This window comes from Mya arenaria, chromosome 8 (assembly GCF_026914265.1).
Source record: "Mya arenaria isolate MELC-2E11 chromosome 8, ASM2691426v1".
NCBI lineage: Eukaryota > Metazoa > Mollusca > Bivalvia > Myida > Myidae > Mya > Mya arenaria.
The window spans coordinates 9,813,922-9,828,492 of NC_069129.1; the positions used below are offsets into that span (position 1 = coordinate 9,813,922).

A 14,571-nucleotide genomic window follows, 5' to 3' on the forward strand; every position below is an offset into this window, starting at 1 on the left:
ATCTTCCCTGTTTTCGTTTCCAGCTCTTCCAAATAAGATTAAAGGAAGCGAGCAGACGACAGAAGCCGTTTGGATAGCAGTTTATGCCAATCTAATCTTAAATCGGAAGTATTTGCAAGTATTTTAAAATATTAAGATACCTTTTTATGAAAGAAAACATGTTTACTATTTTGGCACACGAATACAGCGGTGTCGAATTTCTTTTTTATTGAAAGCTAAAGAATGTTAACTACAACGCCTTGTTATATCAAAATACACCTCTTTTACCTGATAGCCATGTTTTATAGTTATGAATTATTGACTTAAGTTTATAATCTTTAAAATGAATATTAGATTAACATAAAACTTCGATTGAATAAACACACCCACCATGTAAACCCGGATGTAAAATTTAAACCATTCTATTATATAACAACAAAACACGTTTATATTCCAAAATAATATTTTGAGCCTTTACTTACTGGACAAATAAGTTAAGTTTGTGAGAAAAAAAGAGTTTGCCTTAAAGTTTGAAAAATTAATACCAGTGATCCTCCACATTCTTTATTTATTGGAAGGGAGACAAACAATTTTTCTTTTCTTCACCATTTTAAGTTAGACAATGGGTTTTCTATGACGATTTAAGAGCTCCGGTTTCGTTCTATTACCCGAGATGGATTAGGTGATAGGTCTCCTCAAACACTTCGGCAAACCTCTTTCCATAATAATGTTTTAACAGTGCTACATCAGGCGGCGGTTTTTTGAAAAGTTTGTCGAAATTATTTAAGAAACTTAGCTCTCAATCAAACTCTAGTAAACGACCGAAGGCAGGGCTATGTACGCGGCGAAGACTGTGTCATGTTTCCTTAAATATGATGAGTAAATAGTAAAATATCTTTGTTTAAATTCTAAGCGCTCCGACGTAGCATTTATGACGTAATTTATCACATGGTATAAATACACTGACATATATAATATATTATGTTTTCTTCTCAAATGAAATTGACGTGAATCTTAATAACCTAGTTTGTAAAAATTTAAGAGCAAAACAAGCTTCTCTGTAAATTTATTTTTATTAAATATATTTTTCATGTTATATTCTTTATGTATCCTGACACCCATCCAAATGATGCCATACAAATATGACCAATCACGCATTCAGAATTCACAAATGCATGTAGATAAAGCGGATATCAATGAAATCGAACACTTGTTCAAGTCATGACTTAAAAATACATCTGTTGAAGAAAAACATGATAAACTTACTAATTATGATAAAAAACATATTACAAATGATAAAAACATGTATGAGACAAGTGTGTCTAAACTAAAAAAGTTTAAGAAATATTGTAAACGGGCCAAAAAACAAAGTATGTTTACATTATGCTGTCTGAAATGTTTTCATTGACATCAATACTATTGTTGAAATTCTTCTTCTACCTATTTGTATCATGTTTCAGGTTCAACTATGTCCACACTCGCGTTATATATCGCTGTGATGATTGTCGGATCCAGCATGAGCCAAACTACTGAAGAAGACAAAGGTTCGATGAAGTTTTAAACATGCTCTGTTTTAAGTTATTTATTCAATACTAATTTCTCATCTAACTAATAACCGCCAGTGGCAGATGTAGCGGGGACAATGTGCCCACCCCAAAAGTTGGCCTTAAAGTTATCCTTAAAAATACCTAATTATAAACTTTAAACTGATACCTTAACAATTAAAACGCTGTAAAAATATATACCAAGTATTTTCATTATTATGTTCACTTTATAAGATGTTTAAAGGAGGTCTTTAATGAAGGTTTAACATGTATCAACGATTTTATACGTGTCATTTAAATACCTTAGTGAAATGAAAGTTTTGAGAGGGGTTGACGGATGTCCCCCAACCTCTTGTTGTCCATTCCTTGATCCACCACTGACCGCAACAGTTGATCCAATACTAACTTGATTATAATGGTTGGAATGATAACATACGCCCCTCCCATTACCTGATATTGATTAATTTGTTCCTTGACCCACAAAAATCAGATGGGTCAAATCCGTTGAAAGAACATCAATTTGGTGTCACCTAATGATAGTGAATATAAGTATCTATCATGTGTTTCCGGTACGGAAAGAAAAATCCGACCCGAGGGCGCGCGTAAACCGGTAACGAAGCATGGAGATGTAAGACGGGATTTCCAGCACTGGTCACATGACCGGAAACACACGTCCGGTATGCAAGAAAATATGTTCTGACTATTCATTTACCACTTACAGAAATGGGACTTATTTTTACCGGATGGAACCACCAAAAAGTGGAGAACGTTCACTTCTGGCACTTGCAAGGCATGCCGGGATACGGGAACTTCAGTCTCAGTGTACAAGGGCTCTTGTTTAATTATCCCTATAACCATTACCTAAGCTTGGACGTTGATTACCGAGAAAAGGTCATGTATGCTTACAATACACACTTGAGGTATGCAGTCCGTCTACATGTGTTTTTATCTTTGTCTTTGACACCATAGTTGTATTTTTGCAGTACTGATAGATTCAGCAGGGATGCCAATGCAAGTTTGTAAAAAAAGAGGAAACCAGTACGAAATTGGAGTATCTCCATTACATTATGCACAAACAAGTCATATTTTCTTCAGATCAGATAAAAGACAACAAATTTAAATTTTGATTTATGTGGTCAAAAAGAGGTAATCAGCTGTAAAGAGGGAAATTGGCATCCCTGATTCAAATACCTTTAAGCTTGAAGACCTTTGATAGTTGCATTTGGTCATATAAGTAAACTGTTGCTGGGCTTTTGCCAAACGTTTATTTTTGTTTGTTTTAAATACACTTCTTAAGGACAATGGTTTTGCATGGTCATAATTGTGTTTCTTACAATAGGACAATTAGATCGCGCAAAGTAAGGAAGTAGTTTATTTATCATTCATTAAAAACAAACAGAATCTATTATTCAATTTCATCAAGTATTCAATCAATTCCGAACCGGATTAAAACTGTATAAATGATAACGGCGCCAAGATAAAGTAGGGCGGACAATTGACCCTTTGGCAATAAAAAAGAGTTGCCTCCATTAATAATTATTAAAAAAAATGATAAATTATATTTAATTAAAACAAAACGTGCAGAACCTTGTTTTTTCATTGTATAATGGTATCCATGTATATATGCTCTTGAACATGGGGAGGTTCGGGTCAATATAAATAATTTCAGACTTGCATAAAATGTCAACTGTTTATAAAAAAAGGTATTTTGCATGCACAATATTTCTGCTAAACAAATTCATTACTTTAGTAAATATTGACTGGTATTGTGCAACATTATAAACTTTTATAAAAAGAAAGAATATTAAACTAAGAACATCTAACGACGGTTGACTTATTTTTTTCCGGCCAGTAGTGGTGACTTACAATTCCAATGTAATATCACAGTCAAACCTTTAGTTGAAAACTGCTTTAGATGTATTTGTATAATAAATTGCAAGCTTAATAAGTCACATGAAATTGTGTGCAGGACCATAGATTATGTCGCCGGTTACACAGCGGATTACAAGAATATTGGAGATTTTGACTTCTTCCACGAGGGACTCTCGTCATCGACCATACAGGTAAAATATAGTCCATTTTTTGTTGTATGTATGTATTTCTTTAGACCTTGCTGTCAGTGATAATCCGTAAAAGTGCAAGCACTTATTTCCAAAAGGGACAGCACGCCGAAGAGACAGTGGCGAGATACAAGGAAGTCCGGGTGCGATACCCTAGCTCTTTTCGAAGAGACCCCTTGGTTCTTTCACGTGCTCGGTGTAAAGCACCGATGCACGGGGTACTACTTTCCTGGGTTAAACCAGTACTGAGTACACCACTTTTCCAAGCACTACCCTTTAAATGCGCCAGGCATAGGCGGGGGGGGGGTTCTTGTACCATCTAAAACTTTTTATGGTATGGCGCGGCCAGGGATCGAACCCACGAACCCCCGCTCCGTAGGCGGACGCTTAACCACTAGGCCACGTAGACGAATACCATAATAGATGCAAATAAAATATTTATTTTAATCGCACATTTATAGTGAGTTGGTTATAATAGGGTTATTAGTACTGCGTTTTGAGCCGGGAAGTTGTATTCGACTCGAGTGGATTTTTGCCGAAATCAAAACTTGCGAAAATCCACGAGAGTCGAATACGACAATCCGGATCAAAACGCAGTACTAATAGCCATTTTACTACATACTTTACTGGTTAGATCGCTGAAATGCCACATGTTTTCATAATAAATTAAGGAATGAATTGCGGGGTTGATGTCATTATCGGGGTATGAACGCAATTGGGTTGGTCAATGTGTGTGGAGTCCGAAGGACTCCACGCGTACTTTGACCAACCCAATTGCGTTCATATCCCAGATAATGACATCAACCCCGCAATTCATTCCTTATATTTACACCAATAGTTCATTATTTCATTCAAGAATTGTTAAAAAATACTTCATTTCATTTAAGAAAACCTTTCAGTAACCCGTTCTTACCCATTCGGTTAATAGAACGACCCGACTATAACCGGAAACATTTTTTTTCAAATGACGTCACAATAACGCGGAAAAGATCAACCACTTGAAATCACTTTAAAACGTAAAATTGAAACACTTCTGGTACCAATATATTTAAAATATAATAAACTAACACTTTTAAAAATGTTGATCTATATTTTACGGGACCTGCAGACACAATACAACCAATAACAAGATCAATAGCTTTCATGTATATTGATATGCAATGAATTACGATCCGAACATATCCGAAGATGTTGCGTTCATCGATTGATGAACGCAATTGCCGAAAGGCAGTTCATTTAAGGAATGGAAGTTGAGGTGTAAATATTGTCATTTTAACGACGCACTATTTTGTTTTATGACGTCATTTTAACGTCACGCAACGATACTTGTTATGCCGTGATATGTATTGCGTGTGGATTTATGATGGGTATATAATAACAATGAATATCGTACTGAAGGTTGCACTCGACTGGATTTCCCACACTTTGTACTGGACAGACTCGGGATACCGCTGGATTTTGGCCGCAGCAGCCCTCCCAGAGAAAATCAACAGCGAATTCTACAAGGTCATTGTGGAAACCAATCTTGACGCTCCGGATGGATTAGCAATAGATCCTCTTGATGCGTAAGGAAGTGTTTCAGTTAAACTGTTCATATGATAAGTAAATGTGTGTTGCGCCCATTCCTTATATTAAATCGTGGTGCGTTTATTTCCAACACAGTACATACATACCATGAACGGGTCCAGGATTTGACGTTAGAGGGGACGTAGATTGGGGCGTAACCATTTACCTTGCGCGCCTTCCTCAGAACCGAAATTTATTTGGTTTAAAGTGTGTGAATTAGGGATTTTGGGTTCTCCTTCAATACAATTTTAGCAAAATGGTGCATTTTGGGCGTATTGTGTTTCTGTTTTACTGCTGTATTGAAATTAAAAAATAACTTGGACGTGCATACTGCCAAACATCGATTTTACTTGGTTTCGCTTCGTTACAACTATACAACTACACTTATTTGTTAATGACGTTAGTACTGGCATATAATCCGTAATAATGAAGTATACTTAACGCCTCCTGCATTTTGTGATTATTACGTCTTTCAGATTCTTATTTTGGTCAGACAATGGCGAACATCCGAAAATAGAACGCTCGAATTTACTCGGTGGACAAAGGAAGACGCTTATAACATCTAGGCTGGCCAACCCTCTCTCTCTGGAAGCCGACCTTTTGTCAAAACGAATATTTTGGATTGATTCGATTACTGAGAACATAGAATCAGCTACATACGATGGCGAGGATCGTAAAATTATAAAGAGAATTGTCTTTTCGATCTTGTTTGATTTGGCGATATATCGGGTACACCTTAATTATTAACAATATGTATTAAACGCACAAATGCTAATGATTTAAGAAATGTTCATAATTAATTATGAACTTTTATAAACTGTATGGACATATATTTTTAAAATACTATTTGAAATTAGCTCTGAATAATTATCTGTTTTACTTGTATGTAGGCATCTGAAGCATTCTTATAATACGTAAACTAAATTATTACAATTGTACTTGTTTTTGCTGTGATATTTTAAACCTCTCTGTTAGTGTCAAACTACTGAATCATTACGTGAATTCCATTCTATAAAAGCTTATATCCTGGTAAAGAAAGTTCTAAAAATTATCTCTCATCAATTAATTTATTTCATTTATGTGCTTATGGAAATGACTTTATAACCATGAATACTTCATATATATCCTTCGATGTATTACGATGAGCTTGTAATACATAAGCCAATATAAATATCTTGTTCTGTTCTGTTCTGTTTATATAGGATGTAGTAGTTGTGACAGATATCTCTGACGACCTTATCATGTTTTACAACAAAACATCGGGCGCTAGAATCTACGACAGCTTATACCTTGATTCAGGGGACACAACCTACGGTGTTGCTACATATTTTAAAGAGGACCAACCCATTCGCGAAACAGGTAATTGATGTTAATTGTTTTAAGATTCAAGATTCAAGATTCAACTCATTTATTCAGTAACTTGAACACAAAGTATTCCTCGTTACATGATAGAGATAATACATTCAATTGAATATATATATAAAATATTAACATGATAGGTTTGGAATCTCAGACATGAAAAAAGAACTGATAATCAATATTTTAACATAAAACTTCACATTAAATACTTTTACATTAAACTAACATTTCACTTACACCCCACAGTGAGGATGGACTAACAACTAACAACTAATTAGTAAATATTTATATAATAATTTCATGATGAAAGGTAAATTTTATAAGATATATTATGGTATGCAAAAAAGCTAAAATGTAAACCTTTGATGATCATGAAACAATATTTACAAGTTTCAGTTTGCGAATGATTAATTATATTGCAATCGTTACGATGAAAAGCTATTTTGTTATTTCCCGATTTTAAAAACATGAAACTCGCGAAAGTGTCGAAAACTATGTGTGTGAAGTTGGCTCAGCCAACGGCAATCGACAATCGACATTCGATATTATATAGCAAATCTTCAATGTCGAGCTGCAATGTCGAGCTGGACGGAACTCTAGCTCGACATTCGAAATAATATAGCAAATCTTCAATGTCGAGCTGAAATGTCGAGCTGGACGGAATTCTAGCTCGCCATTCGATATTATATAGCAGATATTTAATGTCGACCAAGAACGTCGAGCTGGACGGAATTCTAGCTCGACATATGATTTCTTATAGCAAATCTTCAATGTTGAGCTGCAATGTCGAGCTGGACAAAATTCTAGCTCGCCATTCGATATCATATAGCAGATATTTAATGTCGACCTAGAACGTCGAACTGGACGGAATTCTAGCTCTAAATTTGATTTCATATGGCAAATCTTCAATGTCGAGCTGCAATGTCGAGCTGGACGGAATTCTAGCTCGACGTTCGATATTATATAGCAAATATTCAATGTCGAGCTGCAATGTCGAGCTGGACGGAATTCTAGCACGCCATTCGATATTATACATGTATAACAGATATTTAATGTCGACCTAGAACGTCGAGCTGGACGGAATTCTAGCTCTACATTTGATTTTCATATAGCAAATCTTCAATGTCGAGCTGCGATGTCGATCTGGACAAAATTTTAGCTCGCCATTCGATATTATATAGCAGATATTTAATGTCGATCTAGAACTTCGAGCTGGACGGAATTCTAGCTCTACATTTGATTTCATATAGCAAATCTTCAATGTCGAGCTGCAATGTCGAGCTGGACAAAATTCTAGCTCGCCATTCGATATTATATAGCAAATCTTCAATGTCGAGCTGCAATGTCGAGCTGGACGGAATTCTAGCGCGACATTTGATATTATATAGCAAATCTTCAATGTCGAGCTGCAACGTCGAGCTGGACGGAATTCTAGCGCGACATTTGATATTATATAGCAAATCTTCATTGTCGAGCTGCAACGTCGAGCTGGACGGAATTCTAGCTCGACATTCAATCTTATATAGCAAATCTTCAATGTCGAGCTGCAATGTCGAGCTGGACGGAATTCTAGCTCGACATTCGATATTATATAGCAAATCTTCAATGTCGAGCTGCAATGTCGAGCTGGACGGAATTCTAGCTCGACATTCGATATGATATAGCAAATCTTCAATGTCGAGCTGGAACGTCGAGCTGGGCGGAATTCTAGCTCGACATTTGATATTATATAGAAATTCTTCAATGTCTAGTTGCAATGTCGAGCTGGACAAAATTCTAGCTCGACTTTCGATATTATATAGCTAATCTTCAAAGGCGACCTGAAACGTCGAGCTGGACAAAATTCTAGCTCGACATTCCATATTTTATAGCAAATATTCAATGTCGAGCTGAAATGTCGAGCTGGACAAAATTCTAGATCGACATTCGATCTTATATAGCAAATCTTCAATGTCGAGCTGAAATGTCGAGCTGGACGGAATTCCAGCTATACATTCGATTGTATATTGCAAATCTTCATTGTTGAGCTGAAATGTCGAGCTGGACGGAATTCTAGCTCGCCATTCGATATTATATAACAAATATTCAATGTCGAGCTGCAATGTCGAGCTGTACGGAATTCTAGCTCGAAAAAAGTTATTATATAGCAAATCTTCATTGTTTAGTTGCAATATCGAGCTGTACGGAAACTTGTATGCCGTGGCTTAATTTCGGTCTGGAAGGAATAAAACTTTGGCATTCGATAAAACAAAGTGAATTTTCAATGCAAAACGGCGTCCTAGGTCGACAACCGCTGACTTATAGTGTGTTGTTTTTTAAGTGTTGAGCTGTAACGTCGAGCTCCACTGAATTTTAGATCGACATTCGGTGTTATACAGTATCAATGCAATGTTCCGCTGTACGGAATCATAGCTCAACAATCAATATTATGGTGAATTTTTAATCACGAGTTTGTTGGTTAAGATCGACACAGTCGTAGTAGAAATAGATCAAATATACTTTTAGTCGTTTTGATTTTTTTTTGTGCAGATTCTACTCATTCAGCAGACAAACATTTTTCTTAATCTGAATTGCTCTGTAGGCACCTTTTCGTAGTTGCTAAATATACTGTATAATGTACATCCAGTTTGTCTTTAAAATAATTAGTTGATCCGTTCCATGACTCAGACAAGTCCATGTAATTCAGTTGACCAGGCAGTTATTAATTTATCGTGCATTTCCGGTCCCTTTATGATCGTAACAAGTTTGTTAAAGCTGCACGTTCACAGATTGGCCGTGTTGACATTTTAGTTCAAATTTTGTCTTAGATTTAACGAATGCTTTCAATTCAATTGTACAATGAAGACAATTCTGCACGGTTGAGATATAAGTCATACAAGTTGAATAAAATAGACACACAAAACATGAATTCACCAAACAGCCACAGGTCTGATTTGAGGTGTACCGGCAGGAGAACGGATTCTCAACGTATCAGGTCGTTGCCCCAAGACGTTATTGTCCGAGTGTACGAACATCACATATACGGCCGTGTCAGCCTTGATGGCATCCTTGAGAATGATCGACTAAAAATCGCAGAAAGACACTTCCAACTTGCTGGAGTGACCATGCATCGTAGCAATCACTTTTGTGCCATCGTTTGCTCCCAAAGGTTTGGCAATTTGTGGTACGATGGGCTTCAATGTAGATTGCGGCCATTATCCTTGGCCGGACAGTTCATCGATAAATGGTTCCCGTACAATGCAATGTATTGTGAATTCCGTCCAGCTCTACATTGCATGTCGACATTGAAGATTTGCTATATAATATCGAATGTCGAGCTAGAATTCCAACCAACATCGACATTGAAGATTTGCTATATAATATCGAATGTCGAGCTAGAATTCCGTCCAGCTCGACATTCCAGCTCGACATTTAACATTTTCTATATAATATCGAATGTCGAGCTAGAATTCCGTCCAGCTCGACATTCCAGCTCGACATTGAAGATTTGCTATATAATATCAAATGTGGAGCTAGAATTCCGTCCAGCTCGACATTCAGGCTCGACATTGAAGATTTCCTATATAATATCGAATGTCGACCTAGAATTCCGTCCAGCTCTACATTGCATGTCGACATTGAATATTTGCTATATAATGTCGAATGTCGAGCTAGAATTCCGTCCTGCTCGACATTCCAGCTCAACATTGAAGATTTGCTATATAATATCGAATATCGAGCTAGAATTTCGTCAAGCTCGACAATTCATCACAACATTAAATATTTGCTATATCATATAAAATGTCGAGCTAGAATTCCGTCCAGCTCGACATTGCAGCTCGACATTGAATATTTCCTATATAATATCAAATGCCGAGCTAGAATTCCGTCCAACTCGACAATCCATCACAACATTGAATATTTGCTATTTAATATCGAATGTCGAGCTAGAATTCCGTCCAGCTCGACATTGCAGCTCAACATTGCATATTTCCTATATGATATCAAATGCCGAGCTAGAATTCCGTCTAGCTCGACAATTCATCACAACATTGAAGATTTGCTCTATAATATCGAATGTCGAGCTTGAATTCCGTCCAGCTCGACATTGCAGCTCGACATTGAAGATTTGCTATATAATATCGAATGTCGAGCTAGAATTCCGTCCAGCTCGACATTGCAGCTCGATATTGAAGATTTGCTATATAATATCGAATGTCGAGCTAGAATTCCGTCCAGCTCGACATTGCAGCTCGACATTGAAGATTTGCTATATAATATCGAATGTCGATTGTCGATTGCCGATGGCTGAGCCAACTTCACACACAATCGAAAACTATTGAAATTGCTAAAAATTATCTCTCACTCAATCGAACCTATCTACATAATATAACTACTGGTTTACTATAATTATTTGATTTATTAAAGGTTTTGAAATACGTTTTCAAAACAAATTCGGGTTGACTTAATAAAGACAAACCAAAATTTTTTATTATGTAATGCCACACCATAGCTCTTCCCATTCGGAACTCCTCGGCCATTTTTGTCGAATACAATCTCGGATGTATTTGGACGGTTTATGTATTAAAAAATGGAGCGTTTAAGTCCGCTGCAAGTAGATCGCGTAGAAATTTTATTTAGCAGTTAATCTTGATGACTTAACTCTTGGTAATCTTAATTATGTTTGCAATAAAACACTTCACTGGCAATCAATTTGAACTTAGATCAATAAATACAACTCTTAAAACACTACATTAAATTAATTATATAATTCAAAATTTGAGCTACTTCAACTGATGAACCGGCATACATCCGAGGTTGTTTTCGATAAAAATGGCCGAGGAGCTCCGAATGCGCTATTCCAGGTATTAAGGCTATTTAATACTTGCATATGTTGAAGGAATCATTGCATTCTATTATGCATATCTTTAGCATAACGTCAATACCACTTTTCTTTAATATGTTTCTATTTTAGATCACTGTCTGAGTTTGAACTGTGATCATATGTGCATTACAACCGAGGAGAGTGCTGTCTGCGCATGCTCAGAAGGTTACATGCTCAACCCAGACTCACATACATGTGACGGTAATACTTTATTTTGTTACGAAGAACTAAAAAAAAAAACAGAAAATATAAATCCCCAACTATATTATAAACATTTACACGGCCTCTATACGCCAGCTCCACCACTTTACGGTGGTGCAAAGAAAAAGAGCTGTCGACACTTCCGTGGTGGAGCCTTGCCATATGTTTACATGAACAAACGTGAGTATGATTTATATTTTATTTGATAATTTCATTTAACGGACATATTTCGAAAATCGGAGAATGTGGTACCGTGTAAGAACACTTCTACTGTAGACTGATTACTATTTCGTTTCAATGTTGTGCAAACTGTGGTGCCAGGAGCTTTTCTCCCGAATCGGACGTGTGCATATTTTGAGATCTGATTGCATAGCAAGTACATTTCGATGCTTACACACCCCGTAAGATAATTCCACGCATGCAAACATAACTGTTATGTATAGTACCTATGCAGGAACCCAACAAAACTAATAAGCACTTCTTAAAAAGGAAAACTGCACACATATTTATGAAAGTGGTGGCGCTGTTGCCCTAGTGGTGGTACTGTCGAGTAGTGGTGGCGCTATCGAGTATATTTTGCGCTTGAAGTATTATAAAAAGTTAATGCATTTGGAAGTCCGATTCGGGATAAAAGCTCCTGGCACCACAGGATTATTGACACTGAATATATTTCATATACAACTAGCATGGGCGTATATCAGGACTTGCCATCTCATGATATCCTTCCTTATATATTTTTCAGAGGTATCTGGGGGCCAGCATAGAGCAATAATATTTGCAAACGCAACCCAGATATGCCTCACCGACATACGCCATGCAAACCTTCCTTTTTTCCAGTGCGACACTGCTTTTGTTACTGGTAACAAACATGTACCGATACTTAAATAAAAGATAAACAATTAAATACAATAAATTTTAATCACAAAGCCTGAACTTACACTAACTATAATTAATAATTAAGTCTCAGCTACTCACATAGTTGAATTCATTTATTGCAATATAATTTAATAGTTGGATCCATAATATTAATAAGCAGTTTTATTTTTTTTATAGAATATTCATAGCGTACATTGTACTTGAGATATATTTTTACGAAGATAAATATAAGTTTACTTATATAGTTTAATTTATACAATAAGTCTGCTGTTGTGTTAAAAAAATATTTTCATCTTAAACTTGATTTTATTCTTTAACTACCATAATCTAGAACCAACATACTCTATCCATGTTTGACTAGCAAACATAAACGTGAAGTTATACAATAATAAATAAGTAAATCACATCAACAGTTGTCAATAAAGAAACAACACGCTCAGGTTAGGCAAATATAGCAATCAAATGTACTGTTTTGTCCGATTATCACCACAGTAGACATCTAAAAATGCATTTAATACGGATTATCTTGCCGTTGTGTTAAATACTATAAAATAGTGCTTTTTATCTCATGACTATATAGCATAAAATACAATCTATTTAAAGATTATAAGTATCTTCCATGGCCGAGAGTGTAAGATAGGTTCATTCCGACCCGAGCGTGGGGTGGTTTGCGGAAACGAGGTTTACCGAGTTTCCGCAAAACACCCTGCGCGAGGGTCGGGATGAACCTATCTTACACGAGCGGCTATGGTAGATGCTTTTTCTCCCACCTCAGTTAAACAAAATTAAGTAAAAATGTATTTTTTGCTGGAACTCTTTTGTGCGTAGTGAAAATAATGCGTATTGATATTTGATAGTTCGTGGTTGTCATGGATATGCGCGCATTGATTCAGATTATGTTAATAGTAAAATCGGTCTTTTTAAATAGTTCTAAGGAGAGTGAAGCATTATTTCTTGAATGGTGCGTGAAAACTGTTTTATGGTGACATTCGAAGCGAGAAATAATTAATTAGCGTTCTAAATGTTACCACAAAACAATATTTCCTTGATGCTACTGACGACAGTCTTCAACAAGGGAGGTAACTACAATGTGGTGACCATTAAAAAGAAGTTTCATACGGGCATTTTATCTTCGCCCGTGGGCAAGATAAGAATATCTAGCATGGTTAAATTATTGGATCTATATGGTTAAATTATTGGATCTACTTATCTGAGGTGGGAGAAATACACATCTATGTTTACATGTGATCATGTTTTATGTACTTCTCCTTGGTTGTGCATTTTGTCAGAAATTTGATCACATGTATAATGTTTGAAACTGTTTTAAGTACAATTCACCCAAGGCCGGTTGCCTTATATCTTGACTTAATTGAGTTTAGTTTGAGTTTATACTAACCTCTTTAATCTTTATATTTTTATTATGCATTTAGGTTCAACAAATGAACAAATCCGGTTTCTAGACGTGGATATGCATGACAGAGTCATGTATTTTGTTGTGGGAAACAGTACAATATACCAGCGTCCAGTAGACCTTCCAAAAGAAAATAGTGCCAAAATGCTGTTACATACAACATCTGGGATTATCATGTGTATGTGTAAATGTTTTTTCCACAAATTTGGTTTTGATCTTCATTGAAGTACATGTAGATATATTTTTAAAATACACTTACAATGTTTTCTTTTCGAATTGCAAAGTCATATGTAGATATTTTGTTTCACCAAGAAACTACTCTTATATGAATAACCTGTGGTAATATAATATTTCAATTATATAGAGTTCTTATATAAGCATACATACATTGATATTATTCCATATCCTACCAAAGTATGTCAAAATAATTCAAGAACACTACAGCGACAAGCTGGTATAAGTCAATTACATATGGGCATTAAGCTTACTAGTATTTGCACACAGAAACTAAACAGACATCAGCAAGAAAAATACAATCCTATTCGAAAATACCGCATGTTGTCGCATTTAACACTGCGTCGTTTTGTCGGGATAGTGTTCAGCTCTCGATTCGAAATAATAAAATCGCGATTCAAAATGTTCTGAAATCGATATTCAGTTTTATGCGATTTGAGTGCAAAATCCGACAAAAAAAGCGGTAACCGCGAAGAG

At 35.9% G+C, this 14,571-nt stretch overlaps 1 protein-coding gene across 4 annotated transcripts in view; it reads left to right on the forward strand.

The window, feature by feature from the left end:
• LOC128243239 (low-density lipoprotein receptor-related protein 4-like) overlaps positions 1–14,571 on the forward strand; it is a 29,471-nt gene that overhangs the window by 603 nt on the left and 14,297 nt on the right. Inside the window, exons 2-11 of one of the 4 annotated variants that reach the window (XM_052960857.1) lie at positions 24–118; positions 1,440–1,523; positions 2,245–2,443; positions 3,493–3,586; positions 4,982–5,148; positions 5,626–5,878; positions 6,352–6,508; positions 11,463–11,573; positions 12,316–12,432; positions 13,880–14,038. In XM_052960857.1, coding sequence (XP_052816817.1) covers positions 1,448–1,523; positions 2,245–2,443; positions 3,493–3,586; positions 4,982–5,148; positions 5,626–5,878; positions 6,352–6,508; positions 11,463–11,573; positions 12,316–12,432; positions 13,880–14,038 — 1,333 coding nt within the window. In that variant the 5' untranslated portion in view covers positions 24–118; positions 1,440–1,447. The remainder of the gene's footprint in view (positions 1–23; positions 119–1,439; positions 1,524–2,244; positions 2,444–3,492; positions 3,587–4,981; positions 5,149–5,625; positions 5,879–6,351; positions 6,509–11,462; positions 11,574–12,315; positions 12,433–13,879; positions 14,039–14,571) is intronic. The other 3 variants (XM_052960861.1, XM_052960859.1, XM_052960860.1) reach the window with 3 other exon arrangements.